This window comes from Arvicanthis niloticus, chromosome 3 (genome assembly GCF_011762505.2).
Source record: "Arvicanthis niloticus isolate mArvNil1 chromosome 3, mArvNil1.pat.X, whole genome shotgun sequence".
Classification (NCBI taxonomy): Eukaryota; Metazoa; Chordata; class Mammalia; order Rodentia; family Muridae; genus Arvicanthis; species Arvicanthis niloticus.
Genome location: NC_047660.1, coordinates 53,632,284 through 53,650,858, shown reverse-complemented (window position 1 = coordinate 53,650,858; position 18,575 = coordinate 53,632,284). Strand labels below are relative to the sequence as shown.

Here is an 18,575-nt window from a genome sequence, read left to right as displayed (position 1 = left end):
AGGATGTGGAAGGAGAAAGAACCTCCTCCCCCCACCCCACCCCGCCCCCCACCAAGGGAGGTCTTTCAAATGTCAGCATGTCTCCCTGGAGGGCTTGAGTAAGGAAGGCTCAAGGCTTGTTGACACAAACAATCAGCACTCTTTGACTGTCGCCTGGCTCTCTTGGCTCCCTTTCTAGCTCTAAAAAAAGAGGTTTGTTGGCTATTACCTGTTGGTGCCATTTGAAACCAAGAAAAAAAAAATAGCTGGAGAAAAGCTTCATGTATCTACACAGCTGTTCAGTAGATGCTGCGGTAGTTGTGAGAAGCTTTGGGCTTTGACCCTATCCGGCTAGCTCCCACTAGCTCCAAGCATTCTTCATTTATTGTTTAACAGACACATCTTCTTTAAGATTCAGTTTTCCTCTTTTTAATTGTGTATGTATGTGTGTGTGTGTGCATGCACAAGAGTAAGTGCCTGAGACAGAGGCCTCAGCCACCAGAGCTGGAGCTGTGAACAACCTCCTGTAGGTGCTAGGAATCACTCATGTCCCCTCGAAGAGCAGATTGCATTCTTAGCTACTGAGCCATCTCTCCAGCCCCAAGATGCATCTTATAAGATTAATTTATTTATTCTGTATATATTTGAAGGCCAGAGGACAACTTGCAGGAGTCTGTTCTCTCCTTCTACCATGGAAGCCCCAGGGATCAAACTCAGGTTGTCAAGCTTGGCAGTCTGTTAACTCATGGAGTCACATTACTCGTCCCTAGACACATCTTTACTGTCAAGTACCAGGAACCAGGCAGCCAGGAATAGCAGCATCAGAAAGTTGTGCACATAGTTTTCAAAGACTATGTGACCAAACTGGGGAGAGGAAGACATGAGTCAACAATTTAAAGGGCCAAGACTGAAGACTTCAGGATGGCTGTATTGGTAAAGAGTTGCCACATGGGCAGGAGGACCTGAGTTCAGATCCCCAGGACCTACATAAAAAGCCAGTGTGGAGGTACACATGTGTAATCTTAGTGCAGGACAAGAAATCACAGAGGATTCCAGGCCTGCTATCTTCCTGAATGGTGAAGTCCAGTCTCGGGGAGAGACCATGACTCAAAAGAGTAGAAAAGGAGGGGGAAGGCACCTGACTCTCATCTCTGACCTCCACAGGCAACACCACAGACAGACAGACAGACAGACAGACAGAGACAGAGATAAATAGAGATAGAGAGGTAGATAGCAAGCAATGCAGTCAAGGCAGTGACACCTTAGGGGATGTATCTGCAACATCTTCGACCCAGTAAAGTTTTGAATATTCTGCTGTAACTTCTATCCAGAGACCCATCACAAGGGGGATACATACAGCACAGGAAAGACCCAGGAGTGGTCATTTCTTCAGCTGACCTAGAGAAAGTCTTTTTCCCTTCTTCATGCTCCTTGAAAGATAGATGCAATGGTCCCTTGAGAACATTTAATAAAATATCCTGAAGAGGCGCCAAGTCCCCTATTAGGGTCAGAGCAGACATCCACCCCAAGAAATGGTGCTTTGTACCCACAGGCAATACCCTCCAGGAGGGCCTCCCCAGAAATGCCTTCTTTCACTTCAGGGATGGCTCCCAAGCTCCCATATGGATCACATTTCCTGTTGAGAAGTGTCACCCCAGCTTAGGGGGTGGGGACTTCAGGCCAGCTCGGGGCATGAGGAGTTCTTCCTTTATAAGAGAATGAAAGTTCAACTTCCTTAATGGGCAGATGGTCCAAATTATCCCTGCCCCCCCTCTACCCACCCCTTCGCAGCTGCAGAAACTGCAGAGCCCATTTTCCCAGCCCTGTGTGTTTATTTCCATTCTCTACAACCTCCTTTCTTCCTTCTTGTTTTTGCTTTGGTGGGAGGGGACTGAAAGTCACGGAAAACAAGCATCAAGGGACAGGGACAGAACCACTCTGACCATAGCTTGAGCTCTCCCCCTTGCTTTAGGAGCAGAAATCCCAGACCCTAGGACTCTCCCATGCATAGCCAAGGGAGGCTCTAGGGAAGTTAGTGCTCTCTCTGGTTCTTAGAGCCCTTAAAAAGTTGTCTGAGTCCTACTCACCCATCTACTCTTCTACTCCTCCATTAAATATAGTATGCAGAATACTTCACTGTACCATTGTCAAAGCTTGGGTCTGAGTCCAGAGGGTACCTGCTAAGATGTCCAAATTTCCTATGTACTAGAATAAAGAATTCTACCATGAATACTGATAATATTATTAAATTAATAATTATTAATAGTTTATAAGGAGAGAGGGGCACTCCTGAGAGTGGAAGTAGAGAGCTGAGACAGATCCAAGACTCAAAGTCCTGAACCCTCCCTCTGCAGGCCCTTCACACAGCACCGACTTCTCAGATGGGACTTTTCTTGCCCATTCTCTATCTTGTTTTCCAGTCCTTTTGCCAACTGGCTTTTTTCTTCTAATCTTCTCCCCCTAAAGATCTGATTTGTTTGTTTATTTGTTTATATGTACAGTGTATGTGTACATGAGTCCAGGTGCCCACAGAAACCAGAAAAGGGTGTCAGATCCCCTGGAGCTGCAATTACAGCCAGTTGTGCACTATCCAACATGAGTTCTGGAAACCAAGTTCTGGTTGTCTGAAAACGAGGCAGAAACCAGTTCTCGTAAGCACTGAACTATCTCTCTAACTCAGTATATTAATCTTGATGATTCTTTCTCTATACCTAGTTTCCTGCCACATCAGAGTCTCAATGCCTAAATGGGGATACAGCTGGATGCTGAATGGCTGTCATCTTTGCAGAACATAGTGGAGGGGCAGGGTACACAGGGATCCAGGAGAGAAAATTGCACCTCCATGTGCCTTGCAAGGTTGGACAGGTTGTAGGTGTATAGCTCAGCTGATGCCACATCTGGCTCTCTCTAATACTGCTTTAAATATACAGGAAGACCTCCTTCAAAACACCCCAGACCATTCAAAATACCCCAGGCCATTCAAAACTGCCCCTGTATTGGAGGCTTTCAAATCTCCCAGCTGATTCCTGTGTACAGTCAGGCAGGATTTTAAGTCTAAGACACAGACCCTGTAGCTCAGGGCAGTAAGTGCTGAAGACCCCGAGGGGCTGTCCTACATAGAAAACATCTTGCATTTGGTGAGAACTGCTGTTCGACAGCAGCCATCAGTGTTCAGCCTGTGACTCACACTGTTTGGAAAAGGAGAGGCTATTGCTCTGAGCATCCTGTAGCAGCTATGTGACCCTGGGCAAATCACTTGACTGTTCTGGGCCCATGTCTTCTGTTGAATGAGAGAGGCTATGACAACCAAATTATGGAGTAGTTGTGAGTACTTTGCAGAGCACCTGGCATTCGTCAAAGTCAGTAGGTGGAATTCCGTTTCCGTGCTGATCCTGCTTCACTTGCAAGCTCCCCATGTGATATGCCCAGGACAGGGCTTTGATGTGGTTGGGTCTGGGGACAGCTCTGAGACATCTGAGACCAAGGCATGCTGGAAGTTCCAAGGCTACTTCAGCCTGAAAACCAGTTTTAAGAGATGGAAGCTACACCAGCCACTTATGTGACCCTCCCAAATCTGCCTGGGGGCAGAGGGATGGAGCAACTTGTTCAGTTATGCTGAGAGCAGAAAGACATTTCACAGTTTACCCCCCAGTAAAAGCCACAAAACCCCAAACGGGGTGTGCAAACAAGGTAAGAGAGCCTGTGGATGAAGAAACACCAGGGACAGCCAGAGATGCCAGCACCCTGGAAGTGAAACCAGATGCTGGTATGAAAGCCCTGGGGTGGATTCCCAAGAGATATTGTGCCTTCCCTCCTATGCTCAGAGGCAGGGTAAGCAGTTGTCAGGCTTTTGGAAAGATCAGAGATCTGAGTCCTGAGTCTGGGGTAGAGGTGGGGAGAAGCCTAAAGCAAAGCCACTCCCGACCTGGTGCTTAGGGAATCATGAACCAGATCCAGACTCTTTCCCCAGGATCCTGCTTCTTCTACAGGTGTATTTACAGGATACTGAGAGCAAAGCAATGTTTGCTTTGAGAGAAGAATGCACTTATAAACATTAGATTCATAAGTGCTGTGTTAGGTGTCCAAGAATGGCCTGGGCCATGGTGCAGAAATCCCATATCATTCCAGAACTGCCTGGCTTAGCAAATCACATCCATTTTGCATTAGTATGCAGAGAGTTGCTGACAGCAGGAACCATGCTTCTGCACCCCGACTCCCTGCCCTAGCATAAAGAGGAGCCAGAAACTGGAGAGAGGAGAGGAAGTGAGGAGGGACCCATGCAAGTGTTGGGAGCAGCCTCTGACCCTGTGCAGATCAGTTTTCTGCATGCCACATCTGCTAGGGCCCATGCTATGCAAGCTGTCCTCAGAAGTGCATGGAGACATCCAGAGATAACTCGTGTGCTGACTGGTCTGCTGGAATTTGAGGTGCTGGATGTTCTTCTAAGTCTTTGACACTCACGGTTGCTTTCTGTGACCATTCCATCTGTTTCCAGAGATGGCAGAGGCCAGTGGCACCAACACTCCAACCTAGCTCCCAGAGACAGAGGTACCCCATTTCTACTCACCAGGACCACAGGAGCAAACTTGCCTGACTTTATGCAAACCTCTACTCATAACGGGGCCCTCAGAGGAAGGTTGCCAGTCAGTCATTAGATGGGTGTGGCATTTCCCCCTCCCCAACCCCCCTGTGTTCTGTTCTTGTCAGATGTTTCTGGGAGTCATCTGAGTCACTTTAGGTAATGGGACCTGGGAAAAGGCCCATCATATCGGCATATTTGCACAGCCTGGAATGAAGGGATTACTGGGACCCAAGGCTGCTCTGGGCACACTGCCATAAGTAAGGGGTCAGCTTGTCTAGTGTCTCATCTCAGACATGGTCTAGTGACTCCAATTCCTGATTCTCAGCCATTTTTCTCCTGCCTACACTCCCCCACCACCTCCACATTCCTCAGCTCATATTCTTGAGAGATTCTGAGTGATTCTGTGATTTTCACTACAGTGGTTTGGACAGGCCTTCTGGGCCTTTCCCACAAACAAGGAAGAGCCATGGGCTGTGGGCATATCACACTCCTTGATCAATTCATCAAATGTCACAGCCTTACCACATTAATTGGCAAAGTCAAGTTGGCACTAGTGACAGGGTACTGAACAGATTCAAACAGCAGTAACTACTGTCACAGGGAAAAGAATTCTGCACAAACCATACTCTATCTCAATTTGAACAGAGGTGACATGAAGAGGGGCCAGGAAAGTAAAGTTACAAAAAGAAGGAAGCCAGGTGGTTCCAGGGGAGTTCATATGGGCTCAGTAACTGGCGTTTATCAAAGTGAATGGCTGTCATTCAGGAGATGCTGGAGACAGAGGTCTTGCTATCAGTATTCATGTAGGAGACCTCAAGTCTGCTCCAGGAACTTACTGTTGACTCTGACAGCTCCTGTAAGCAGGCTTATAGTGATTCTGGGGCATTGACACTGAGTTGTTAGAAATGATATCTGTGTCTTCTTGAAGTAGTTTTAGGCCAAGTTTGAAGTTCCAGTTAAGGGGAGGGTTCAAAGGGGCCTGAGTTGGGTTTGGCCATGGAGCCACCTTTTGCCACAGATTCCCTGATCAGGCCAGGAAATGGAAGCAACAGAGAGAGGTAGTCAATCTTGCGTATCAGACTCAAAGAAACACTCACTACACACCTTGTTGTGCCCTGCCCATCCAGCTTATTCTCACCCCCCCCCCCCCACATGCTCCTCTCCTCACTGCCTGAGGATGCCGCCTCAGACCCAGAGTTGCTGCGTTTAGCAGGGCATGACCTAGGATTGCTCCACAACACTGTGTCAAAAAACAAAAACAAAAAAACACAAAGATGGGCTCATAAGCCTCTTATTGGTATTCTGTCAGGCCCTGATGGGTATGAGATAGGAACAAGAACATTCATGCTTGCTCATGAAGACAAGCACCCATCTATCCATACAGCTCTGGCCATCAGACCTGTGTTTAGTTCTCAGAGCTAACCTGAATGAATACTGAGCATCCAGGACTGCCATTCCAAGGAAAATGGGGTAGGCATGTGTAGCCTGAGATTGGGAGGCTCTGAGGTTCCTAGAGCCATCTCAAGCAAGGGACTCTCTGGTCTGTGGAGTGCTGTCTCCCAGGCCCTTGGCATCCAGAGATAACTGTCCACCATCTTCCCTGGGTGGGATGACCCAGTTCTGGGAGTGAAGATAAAACAGTGCTCTGTGAAAGGGGCCTTCCAGGAGCAATAGCTTCCTCAGTTCCAGTTTCCTCATCTCTGCATGGGACTGGGGTAGCCTGGGAATCCCTGAGTCCCCAGCTGCTGCTGGCATCCTGTGACTCAAGGTGAAAGACAATGGTCCCACTCTCTCTTAGCATCCATTTTAACCATGGAATGTGGTTGGGAGTTCCAGAGGTGAATCTGGATGGAGGACTAACTGAGCGGTTGGAAATAGAAATGCATACACCAACATATTACGAGGAGTAGGTGATGCATGGGAGATGGACAGACTCACCAGGCTTTCCCCTAGCACTGAGCTTCATCCTTCCCCTGCCTAGCAGAGCAGCACATTCACTTTCAATGTCACTCAGAAAATCTGTGCCCTGCAAGGGTGTGGCAGCCATCATGGTTCACCCATGCCAGTAGGGGGCGGGGGGAGCTGACGAGTTTCTATGAATTTCTAATGAACATGCTACAATTAAAAGTAACTTTTCTGGGCTTCTGCTCCATCATAGTTGTGAGGCAGATTAATAGAACCAGCCCAGAAGGTTAAGTATCCAGTGCAGACCTCAGCTCTCCTACTCACAGAGGAGGACTTGGATAAGTCACATCACCTCTATGGGCCCCTGGGTCCTCCTGTCACATGATCACTTTCCATCATCTCAAAGTCTTGGCCAGCTGACAAATTTCATGCTTCTCTGTCATTTGTGATGATTGGGAAAGCCCAATGATTGTGTCGCTGATAATTAAAAGAGCTCCATGCGCTACATGATGGGATGCCTGAAGCCCACAGCTAAGCTGCAGCATGCTGCTGTCAGCCATAGCCAGGGAAAATGTAGAGTTTCCTAGTCCAGACCCACTTGTTTCTCCACAGCCTGACCCCAAATATGCCCCTTTCCCTCTTAACTGGAGAGGTAAGATGGGTCTGGGAACCCTGGGGCTTTCTTCAGGAGTGTGGGAGAGGACCAGGAGCAGCCTGGGTAATGGGCAAAAGCAGTTCAGCATGCCAAGGAATGGGAGGCAGTTTCTAGGAGCTGGAGTAGCAAGGTAGGAAGCCATAAGCAGAGTTCAGAACCCCCAACATCCCAGGAAACTTGTAGGTAAACCAATGAGCCTTGTGAACTGCAAGAGCTCCGTGGCTGCAAAGGGCCGATGTCCAGTCCTGACTACCTTATATGTTTCTTCCAAGCATTGATGCTTCTGGACTAAGCCAAGGGATGACTGCAGGCTTCTTAGTATAAAGGGAAATCACTTACATACAGGCGTTGTGGGTGTCTACAATTCTCAACCCCAAAGCAGAAGAGAAAAGAACTGAGGCCCAGCCCTGTGGACAGCTTAGTTTGGGAAGGTGAAGGCTATAGCTCTTCCCAAGAGCTGAGGGCTGCAGGTTAGGGACAAACTGTCAAGTTGGGATAACCATCCCTTACCCTCCATGATTCAGGTGAGGGACAACTGCTTAAGCACCCGGAGTTTTGCAGCCATGGAAAGGCATGGCAGGCAAGCCGTGGTAGGGAACTCACAGTGGCAGAAGAGGTCACATTGTCTCTGTAATCAGGAAGCAGAGATCAAACAAGACATTGGGCCAGACTTGTTTCCCACTTCCTCCAGCGATTCCACCCCTTAAGGGTTGAATACTTTCCCAAGAGTACCAGTAGCTTAGGACCAAGTGTTCAAACACAGGAGCCTATGGGTTGTGTTCAAACCATAACACTAGCTGAGGCTGCCTTTCAGGCACTGGGTCTGGTTAAGTAGGGATGACGTATTAAATATGGGGTGGGAGCATTTCTGGATGATAGGTGATTGTTTAGTAAGAAAACTCTACCTTGGGGCAGAAACTGCTGGGAAGAAGTTCAGTTGGAAACCTATCCACAGAAAATCCAAACTTACAAACTTATAAGTAAGACATGACATTCTACCTGGCTGGGCTAGAGACAGATCCTCAGTGGAAGGCGTGGTGACTCCCCAAATATATGGATGAGAGTAGCCACACCCTCAGGTCCAGGAAAGGTACTGCCTGTGCTGCAGCTCTGTGTTCCTCTGCAGGCCCAAGGAGGCCAAGGACTGTTGGGGGACCTGTCTCTTGAACTGAGGTACCTGAATTGGGGCAGTTAGTACCTTAACCAGGAAAAATCTCAGTGTATATTTTGCAAGAAGATTAAAAACAGAATTGAGATTTGTTGATGGGTAAAGAATGTGTGAAGAAGCACAGCTTGCAGCCATATTCTTTAAGACATCATAAGAATGAGATGGGCCTTCTGTCCAGATGAATCCCAGAGATGTGAACAGCTTTCAGATTCACTGTGACCCTTTGGGGGACACTGCATCTGTTGACCCTATGGACAAGTGGTAGTTTTCCCTGAAGGGACAAGTGACAAAGAACAAGCCCTTTAGTATTTTAAATGACTGAGGTCTGGATGGGGTGACACTTCCAGGCCTACCTAGGTCCTCTCCAGTTTACAGTTCCCCAGTAGATGCTAATTCTCTCTTCAGCCCATGAGGTCAATGTGGTGCTGGCTGGGAGGAATATCCTACTAGGACCCATGACTCTGTGTGGTGCACAGGCCACGGGTGACATCATGAAGGTGATGTTATGAATCCCATCACTTTAGTGACCACGGTTCCAATGTTGTAAAATTGTCCTGCATCCAAATATGCCTGTGTCGCTTCTGTATACATTGAGACCTGCTGAGAATTTCAACATGTCACCATCTAAATGACATTGTCCAAATGTTCTTAGGGTCCACCAAAATCCAAGACAGGCCACATCCCAATTTTGTCAAGAAGAGAGTAGACTTGTACTACAATCTGAATTTTGAGTCTAGAACCTAGAACAACCTCGTGGAAAGCCATTGGGTAGTTGTGGATCAGTAGTGTAGTAAGAGGGTTGGTGCCTTGAGACTCACTGATGGTGGACTCTCACTCAGATCCCCCACCAAAACCCTGGACTCTGAGTTGTATGTTCACCAGGTTCTGTATTATCAGGGGAGTTAGTTCATTTCTGGATCCCTTCATTTTAAATACAGTGGATACCTCAGTGTCGCTGGCACCATGCCATAAAACAGGATCACCTGAGAAAGTAAGACAATTATATCATGAAGGAATAAAGATCAAAGCCAGAGTGGGACTAGGGTAGGTGTCTGAGAGAAGGAGACACCTGTGTGTGAGGCCTAGCGAAGCTGAGGGCAGCATATACATAGAAGGGCTTTTCCATGTCCACATCCTTCCTCCTGTCTCCTGGCCCACTACTCCTTCCCTTTCTCGGCCACATCTCTGGGATGGTGCCTCTTCCCACTTCCAACTCCCTTGCTTGTCTAGTTTCCAATACAGTGCCTCCCTTGGCTCACACCCTACTTGGTCCACACTTCCTAGATGCCTCTTCTCGTGACCTTCTACCATCTTTTCTAATCTAACTTCCAATATACTGCCTTCCTTCACTCATCACTCCCCTCCTTGCCTAGCTTCCAAGATGGCCCTTCCCTTCACTCTCTCTTGTTCATCCTTCAAAGCGGCATCTCACCCCACTCCACCCACTTCCTCATCTACATTTCTAAGTGATGCCTTTCTCACCACCTTCTCCAGTCCCTATCTATACATGTAACACTACTTGAGAATCCATGTATTGAGATAGAGTCTTAACAGTGTGGCCCAGGCTGGCCTATGATCTAAGGATACTCCTATGTCAGCCTGCCAGGTGCTGGGACTACAGATGTGTGCCATGACCCCTGGCTTTACTAATTGTTTCCCAGGCTTTTGTCACGCCCCCCCACTCCCAGTCTCAGCTTTGTTAAGGCACATCCCTAATGTCTGTGTGTCCACTGTCCTCTAACCGATGTTTGCTCATTTGTGGGAAAGGGAACAGAATAAGTCAGAGACTCTCTGAACGTCAGCCTCACTATCCTTGTCACATTCCACCTCTTGCTCTTGCTCTGACCTGACCCTCAACGCTGCCTGGCCTGCTCGGAAACCCATAGCTTTCTCCTGTCTCCTCTGACCTCACACAGAAAGAGTCTCCTGTTCTCAGCTGCATGCCACAGCAGCATGCACATACTCTCAAGCGACCTGGGATTGACCAGAGGCGAGGCAGCTCTAGGTAACTTGTAGCCAATCTGAGGCCAAGCCTCTGATCTATTTTGGTGTCACCGTTTCCTTCTTACTGTCCCCAGGGAGTTAACCTGCTCACACTTGGCTTCTGGGTTCTACCTTTCCACCACAGTTTCCTCCTCAGGGCTCCTGTCTTCTCTCTGAGTGCCAGCAGGAGCTAGGCTTTCAGTAACTCTCAGGCATGGCTGGCTGCCTGGTCAGGGAGGGAACTCATTGAATACTGAGAAAAGATGTTCTGGACAGTTTTGTTGTGAACTTAAAACACTTTTTAGAAATCAGCTGGCAAGAAGAAAGCTGATGACGAGTAAGAAGAAAGCCAGGCATGGTGGCATATAGCCATAATGCAAGGTGGGTGTGCAGAACTGGGGGCAGCTGGGCTGTGTGAGACCCTGTCTCACAATAAAGCAAAACAAAACAAATAAAAAACCTGGCATGACACATGATGGCCTCATGCTTTTAGCCTTAGCTCTCTCTTCCTTGTGTGGAAGAATGTTCATTTAGGAGGCTGGGTCAGTTCCTGGATGTCCAGGGACCTGTAGTAATAATGACTCTCCCGGCAGGTGATATGGATTTCACAATGATTCGCCTGGTAAATGGCTCTGGCCCACACCAGGGCCGGGTGGAGGTGTTCCATGATCGTCGCTGGGGCACAGTGTGTGATGACGGCTGGGACAAGAAGGATGGGGACGTGGTGTGCCGCATGCTGGGCTTCCCTGGTGTTGAGGAGGTGTACCGGACGGCTCGTTTTGGGCAAGGTAAGGATGGTGAAATAAAGTACAGATTAGACAACATGGAAGAGAGCCGTGGATGCTAGGCCTGGTCTCCTTCCCCAAAGCCTGTGTCACCTTCATGTGATATAGCTCACCCAGGCCAACTGGGCTCTGGGGACACCGATCCCTCACTTATGTTCTCAGTACACACCTCATACTTACAAACACTGCCTCTCTATAGAACTTGAACAGGAAGAAACTTGGATGGACTTGAACCCAAAACAATAGTTCCCAAAGCATGGATCGGAGAACCTCTCCCCCATCTATTTGGTGTACCCTTTTCCTTGGCTGTGTGCACTTGCCTGGCCCCTCTCCACTGTCTTGGTGTGCTTATCTGGGAGCTGTGTTTACAGACTCTGCGATGCTTCCCAGCCTAGACCCCTGGGATCTAACATGCTGCCAATTAGCTGGTGTAAGCACTGTTGTATTCTGGCGTGGGGAGGATTAAGATTTGAACTCATCATATCACTCTCAGCTGTCAGGTAGTCTGCTGACCCGTGAGTGGCAGCCACCATAGGGGATTTGGGGTTGTGGAGTAGTGACAGAGAAGCCCACCATCTTACCCAAAGCTTTGTCTTTCTAGTCCTCTGAGCTAAAATAGTTACAGGGACTGCTAGTATGGTGTGAGGAAAGAGGGCGTGTGGCTCCTCCTCTTCCTCCTCTTCCTCCTCTTCCTCCTCTTCTTCCTCCTCTTCCTCCTCCTCTTCCTCCTCCTCTTCTTCCTCCTCTTCCTCCTCTTCTTCCTCCTCTTCTTCTTCCTCCTCCTCCTCTTCCTCCTCCTTCTCTTCTTCCTCCTCTTCTTCTTCTTCCTCCTCTTCCTCCTCCTCCTCTTTCTCCACAAATTCTGGAGGCTGTCCATGGAGCCCATCTCTACATCTGGGGCTTCAATCATGGCCCAGGTCATTCTCTCTACCCTGAAATAGTCCCTTGAGCCTCAGACCCCTCAGAATCCCGTTACTTCCCAGACAGCACCACTCAGACACGGCATGGACCTGCCAAATGGGCCACATTTTCTTCCCATCAAATCCTCGACCTCTATCAAGCCTACAGCACATTTTGTGTTAGACTCCATCTAAAGCAGACCCTGGGCACTTCCACCCTACCATCAACTCCTTAACTGTCCCATCCCCAAGTCTTACAGATTCTGTGTATGTCCACTCCTCCAGGGTCTTCTGATCTGTCTCCTCCCCTTCTTCCTTGCTGCACACCTTACAGTATTTATCAGAGCAGAGCAGTGCTTAGGATAGAAACTCTGGAGTCAGACATCCTCGTTTGAATCCAGTGACATCTTCGAGCAGATTTCTTAATCTTGCTGAGCTTCAACTCTCTCTCTTTTAAAGACAAGCTGTCGATGTTAGATGAGCGGTTAGCGTGGTGTAGGCACCATTGCCCATCTCTGTTTGCTACCTACTGAGTGAAGATGGCTGTCAGTCCAAGGGGCCTGAGTGTATCCTTGAGCTTTCATGAACTGCTGTCATTTGGGTTGTCTCACTACAACCTGCAGGTTGGTTCCTGGGCCTGCCTTTTATAGCTGCCAGAACTCTGTCTTCAATGAGCAATAGCTTGTGTTAACCCATTCCTGAAACTTCGGTGGTTCTTTATTGCTCTTGGGATCAAATTAGCCTTTCTTTTTAATTCCCCCCAGCTATGTTCTTTGAGACAGAGTCTCAGTATATAGCTCAGGTTGGCCTGGGGCTCACTATGTCTCTCAGGCTACTCTCTAACTTGCAATCCTCCTGCTTCAGCTCACTCAAATGAAGGGATTTTAATTGCACCACTACTACAGAGCCTTAACTAAAGCCCTTTTTTTTTTTTTTTTTCTTTTTTTTTTGGTTTTTCGAGACAGGGTTTCTCTGTGTAGTCCTGGCTGTCCTGGAACTCATCTGTAGACCAGGCTAGCCTCGAACTCAGAAATCCGCCTGCCTCTGAACTAAAGCTCTTCTTAAGCCACTTCCTGTCACTCCTCACTTGTCCCAGGGTGCTTCTGCGCAGGGGTCTACTGTGCTTCTGAGGCCACCTGATGGTGTTTCCTGTCACCCTGACTCTGCATGTTACCTTTCCCCATCAGCTCTAAAAGGCAGCTCAGTTTTGTCTCCTGGAAGGAGCTTTCCAGGGCCTCTGATACCTCAACTCACAATGAACATGCACTTTAGCTCCTGTGGCGTTCTATGCATGTGTCTGTCATCTGTGTTGTTCACTGGGGGATTCTAAGTACGCAGAAAAGTTCAGGGTGTTGACCAGGACCTCAGATTATTTGTTGAATGAATGAATGGTCACCTCCAACCTATGTTGTACTGCAGATGCTCTGTAGTCTCCATCTCACCCCATGAAGAGCACCTCTTGTGCTATTTTCTTATCTGTTCACCAGGAGGTGCTGTGCTGATCTTTACTACCCTAGGGGACTTTGTAGTATTAAATATTTTAATAAATGCCCTGGCACAGAGTTTCTTCCCATCTCAGTGGTTTATGTTCCCGAATGAAAGACACACATACAGTCTTTATATTTTATTATACCTTAAGCAACACGACAGCTGGGCGACTGCCTAGCCTCTATACTGCTAGAATTTACCTCCCACTGATAATTCCGAGTTACTACTTACTAATTTCTATGTTCCATCTTGGCTGCTCCAGACCCAACTGAGCAGCCCTCTGAGCCACACTTTCTTGGCCCAGAGCCCAGGGTGCTCTCCTTGCTTCTCCACCCCATGGCGACTTCTCCACACTATCCTAAAGCATGGCGGGTCTCTCTCCCCTCCTTCCTTGAGGTCCCAAACCCAGGAAACCTAACCCTGGCCCCTCATATCTCTCTCTCTCTCTCTCTCTCTCTCTCTCTCTCTCTCTCTCTCTCTCTCTCTCTCCCCCCCCTCCCCAGCAATTGGCTGCTGGCATCTTTATTTACCAATCAGAATTAACTGGGGGCAGGTTCCCAGAAGCTACATGCAGACCCTTTTGTGCAAACTGTTTTGCACAGAGGACCCAATTAGCACCCATAATACAAGCAGCTACAGGACTTTATTGTGCACCCCAAGAGGGACAACCAGAGTGGAGTTGACCTAGCCTGAGCAGGTTTCCTCAGACCTACATATATCCCTGGATCACCCGGGACAAAATAACTTCCTAACGAGTTCTCAGGCTGGTCCTGGGGCCTCTCCTTGTGTAGACAGAGAACTGTTTAATCCAGGGGACGAGTACTTGGAATCTTCAGAGCACTGGCTTCTGTGACACGGGGTGAGGGACATAGATATTTGCAGCTTCCTTAGCAATGCCCCCCCACACACGAAAGAATGGCAGTTTCGGGCTGCTTGTGAGATGGCCTGCTTCAAGTGTACTGTCCATCCAGAGGCTGGACAGCAGCCCATCCTGGTGGAGCCCCAGGCTGTTCTTACAGTGCCCACATCCTGCAAACGCATTTGCGATGGGCAGCCTTGGGCCTGTTCTTTATTTGTTAGTTCCCTTTATTTGCTTTGGGTGTGACTAATCCAATGGAGTTCTTGGGCCTGCTGCCTTCTCCTGGGTAATTTGTGAAGTGATGTGTTTTCCAGGAGACGTTTAATCTGCAAGTTACTGCTGTCCCTCAAAGGGCTTATTGTGTAAGAGCCAGGGAGAGGCTGTGGTGAAGACATTGTCCAGCAGGCAGACAGCGGAAGGAGGCCTCTCCTCCTCGGTCTGTCCTTGCCTCACTGTGTAGCAATCCTGTGATAGACGACGCTGAGAATCTCTAGGGAACATGTCTAAGCGGCTTAATTCATGTAGTTGTTTTAGTCACTAGCATAGCAGCTCAGAAGGTCCCTCAAGCTTCTTTGTAAAGGGATATAACAGGGCAGATCTAGAATGAATGACCGAGCTGAAGATTTTCAGTCTTGGTGATTCCACTAAAAAAAGAGAGGGATCATCTGGCTGTGAGGGAGGGTACAGTGTGGCCAGCTATGGGTTTAATCCCCGAGCTACCTCTCCTGTAGGCTTTCATGGATACCATATCCCTTCCCAATATAGAAACATCCAGTCAACTAATACGGGATGAAATACCAGTAACACTGGAACCTAGGTTAAGACCCTTGACCTTTTACCTTAGGCTTCTTTGTGGTACTCATTATTTTTCTTATTACTGTGACCAAAATATCATTCATAAACAACTCAAGGGAAGAAAGATTTGTTTTGGCATGTGGTTTTAGAGAGTAGTAGCCCATCCCGGTAGGGAAGACATGGTGACAGGTGCTACTAGTGGGAGGTGGCCCCTTCCATTCTAGTGAACTAGGAAGCAGACAAATCAGGCTGGAGTGGATGTAACTTTCAAAGTCTGCTCTTTACTGATCTTCTTCCTTTTGCTAAATAGGCCCCACCCCCTTAAAGGTTCCACAGTCTCCCCAAACAGAGAGCACCAGGATCTCCATGTATGGCCCCCTTCAGACCAGCAGGTTGACCGATTACAGCTCAGTGAACACGACTGGCTGCAAGTCTTAGGGACTGAGTGTTTGAGGGGCTAACCTAGGGACTTATGGTTGGAGGATGTCTGATGACAAAGTCAAAATTGGGAATGCTTTATATTTCCAGTACCATGATCTTGGGCTCGCAGAATGGGACCATGTAGTAATTTGCTACTAACGAACTCAGTTCTGAGCCACAGGATAATCCAGGATCTATCTGAGATTACCCTTCTGATTAGGCCTTGCCAAGTTGCCCATTCATAAAAGCTTCTAGATACTGTATCTCAGTGGCAGGGAGAGTCAGTTATCAAGTGTGAGCCTGGGTGTAGGTGGGTGGGTAGCAAGAGTTGAGTTTGAAATTAGTGTCTACTAGTTATAAACGGTGTAATCTGGTACCAATTGCTCTCTGAGCTGAAATTTTCTCACTTACAGAATGTGTCTCTTACTGTCTACCCCAAAGCATAATGGTGAGGACTTATAAAGGCTTATATCTGAAAGAAGCCTGATTAATAGAAGAGACAAGCACTGATATCTCTGTTACTGTTACTCTACCTACAGGAAGATAAGCTCATAATGAAGGATGCGTTCTCAGTAGAGCAGAGAGGGAAGATGGCCACCGCCAGATTTGAGAAGCACCTGCAGGGACAGCCAGGGTGTGGCCATGTCATTTACAGGCACAATTCCTTTTCTCCATCTTCCTGCATCTGAATTGTTGCTAAGGTTGTGTTTGCCTCTCTTCACAGGCACAGGGAGGATTTGGATGGACGATGTGAACTGCAAGGGAACTGAGAGCTCCATCTTCCACTGCCAGTTCTCCAAATGGGGGGTGACAAACTGTGGGCATGCTGAGGACGCTGGGGTGACCTGTACTGCCCTCTGAAAGTGGCCACAGCCCAAGGCCAGGGCACTGTCGCTGAGCCACGTTCTTGTGTCTCTGGGGAAGGAGGAATTGCTTGGAGCCACCTAACCATGGCTCATGCCCAATCCAACACCATTCTATCCTTTTGCCAATTGGCCCTACTCTGGTTTCAAGGTGACCTGGTGTCACTTTCTTTGCAGACAAATGCTCCAAAGTGCTCAGTGGGACCTACATTCTGTCTTTCCCTTCCATCAAGGTTTCTACATGAACCAGCAGTATGTTCAGCTATCTGAAGAGGATTCATAAGGGCCTAGGGATCCATATTCCCTTTGGTCTCTTGGTTATAGATAGATGCTGATATGACGTCGTAGGCAAGAGCAGCAATGGAGGTGGGAGGTGTTATGGGTCATTTACTTTGCTGATAATTCTCAAATCCCAGTTTCACCCACCACCATCCACCTCCCCAGCAAGTAGAAACCCTTAATGACTCTGTTTCCCTTCTTTTCCTCTGCCTCTTCACACTATACGTTAGTTTGAGGAAGGGGCAGCAGAGAAGCCAGTTATGGGAAACATAAGAAAGTGGCAGGCTCCAGAAGAACCCAGCTGGAGCTGGGAAGGGAGGGGAATAACTACCATGCTGTGCTACATCATGTCTTGGGTGCTGGACTCACTTATCCATAGTGCTGTGTTACTAATACAAGGCATGTCCCTCAGGGCAGGACCCTGCCTCCTGGGAGTGCTCACCTGGCTTGTTCATCTGGCTTCCAAGCTAGAAGACCAAGAATGACCAAGACTGAAGCCAGGTTTCCACATGAATTTTAGTGTGCCCTTGTTAGGGGACACTTGTTAGGTTGGGCTGTAGACATTGCCTATTAGAAGGTTGTGTGCCCCAAATCCTACAGCAAGCACGTGCAAGGTCAGACATAATGGGTTTCTAAGTCAAGTGTACACCCAGGAGGGCTGATTTGAAGGGTGACATGGGAGCCATCCACATTAACTTGAGTCCATCAGTCATTAAAGACTGTGTCTCGGGGTTGTTGGTGACATTTTACCTTACAGGCCTCTCTAAACAGAATCCTGTGATCCAAGAAATGCAATCCTGATAAACCCCTCAAAGGTAGAAAGAAGTATGAAATTCCTATAACCTTCCCGTGGGAAATGAGAGACCTTGGGACTCTTCAAGCCTGTGAGCTACACTTCTCTCCTGCTTACAAAGTAAACATAATCTGCTCTTGACCCAAGGAGGAGGTTGAACTAGGTTGTACATGTGTTCGAGACCTAGGGGAGCTACAGGGCAGCAACTGAGTGCAGACCTGTCTGGCTATAGTAGAGTCACAGACACAAGTACATATCCTGTGAGGTGAGCATTATCCTGCTCAGGATCAAGAAGACCTAAGTACCTCCAGGTGTAGTTGCTCCAAAGATCCTGATTGGGTACTCAGCCAATATTCGATCTTGGTCATTCTTGCTTGCAATGCATGTTACTCACTACTGTTCTCCTGATCTGACCAACTGTTATGTTTACATAACATGCATGTATTCATGCATTTTCTTCCAGAGCCGATGTATGTATACCTGTACAAGCGAAGCACTCCTATTACATGGCTCAGAACGTCACAATGGTTATGTTTTAAAAGATATGCTAAAGGCAATATTAAAAAAAATAGGTATTTTAAAAGTTCCTAAACATCACTTTGACAATTGTGGGAAAGAATCCACTTAACCCATTAATGAAGATTCAGTAACTTTCTCACTTGGTCTTCACATGGTGGAAACACAAGTTTGGCTTTATGTCTATAAAAGCAATGGTGAAAAGTATTTTAACCATAAAAATAAAAGTCGGCTAGTTTACAGACCTACCTACGAGGGCGTGGAAATGACCATGGCCTGTATTTCAGGGACTAATGGAAACTAGGCCTAAGATACTTCAGATGTTTTATAGAAAGAATCTCAATAAAGCAAACATTTGAAATAGATGTCGCTGACAAGTGGTCCATCACACTCTTTCTCACAAAAACCCAGGGACTGTGGAGAGAGTTGGTAAGGCAATCTGACTCTTTCCAGTGAGAGTTGTTAGCATGTGCTGCCCATGAAAAGCCATCTCCATGGTTTCAGAAGACATCCAACACATATGTCTAGACCGATTATGTGATAGAACACATTTTAGTCTGTTTTCTGTTGCCATAACAGAATACCCGAGGTGAAGTAGATTTATAA

At 47.7% G+C, this 18,575-nt stretch overlaps 1 protein-coding gene across 1 annotated transcript in view; it reads left to right on the top strand.

Moving 5' to 3' along the window:
- Scara5 (scavenger receptor class A member 5) overlaps positions 1-18,334 on the top strand; it is a 94,786-nt gene extending 76,452 nt beyond the window's left edge. The window contains exons 8-9 of the mRNA XM_034497983.2: positions 10,866-11,060; positions 16,243-18,334. Of these exons, the coding sequence (XP_034353874.1) occupies positions 10,866-11,060; positions 16,243-16,379 (332 nt within the window). The 3' untranslated portion in view covers positions 16,380-18,334. The remainder of the gene's footprint in view (positions 1-10,865; positions 11,061-16,242) is intronic.
- The last annotated feature ends 241 nt before the right edge of the window (positions 18,335-18,575 follow it).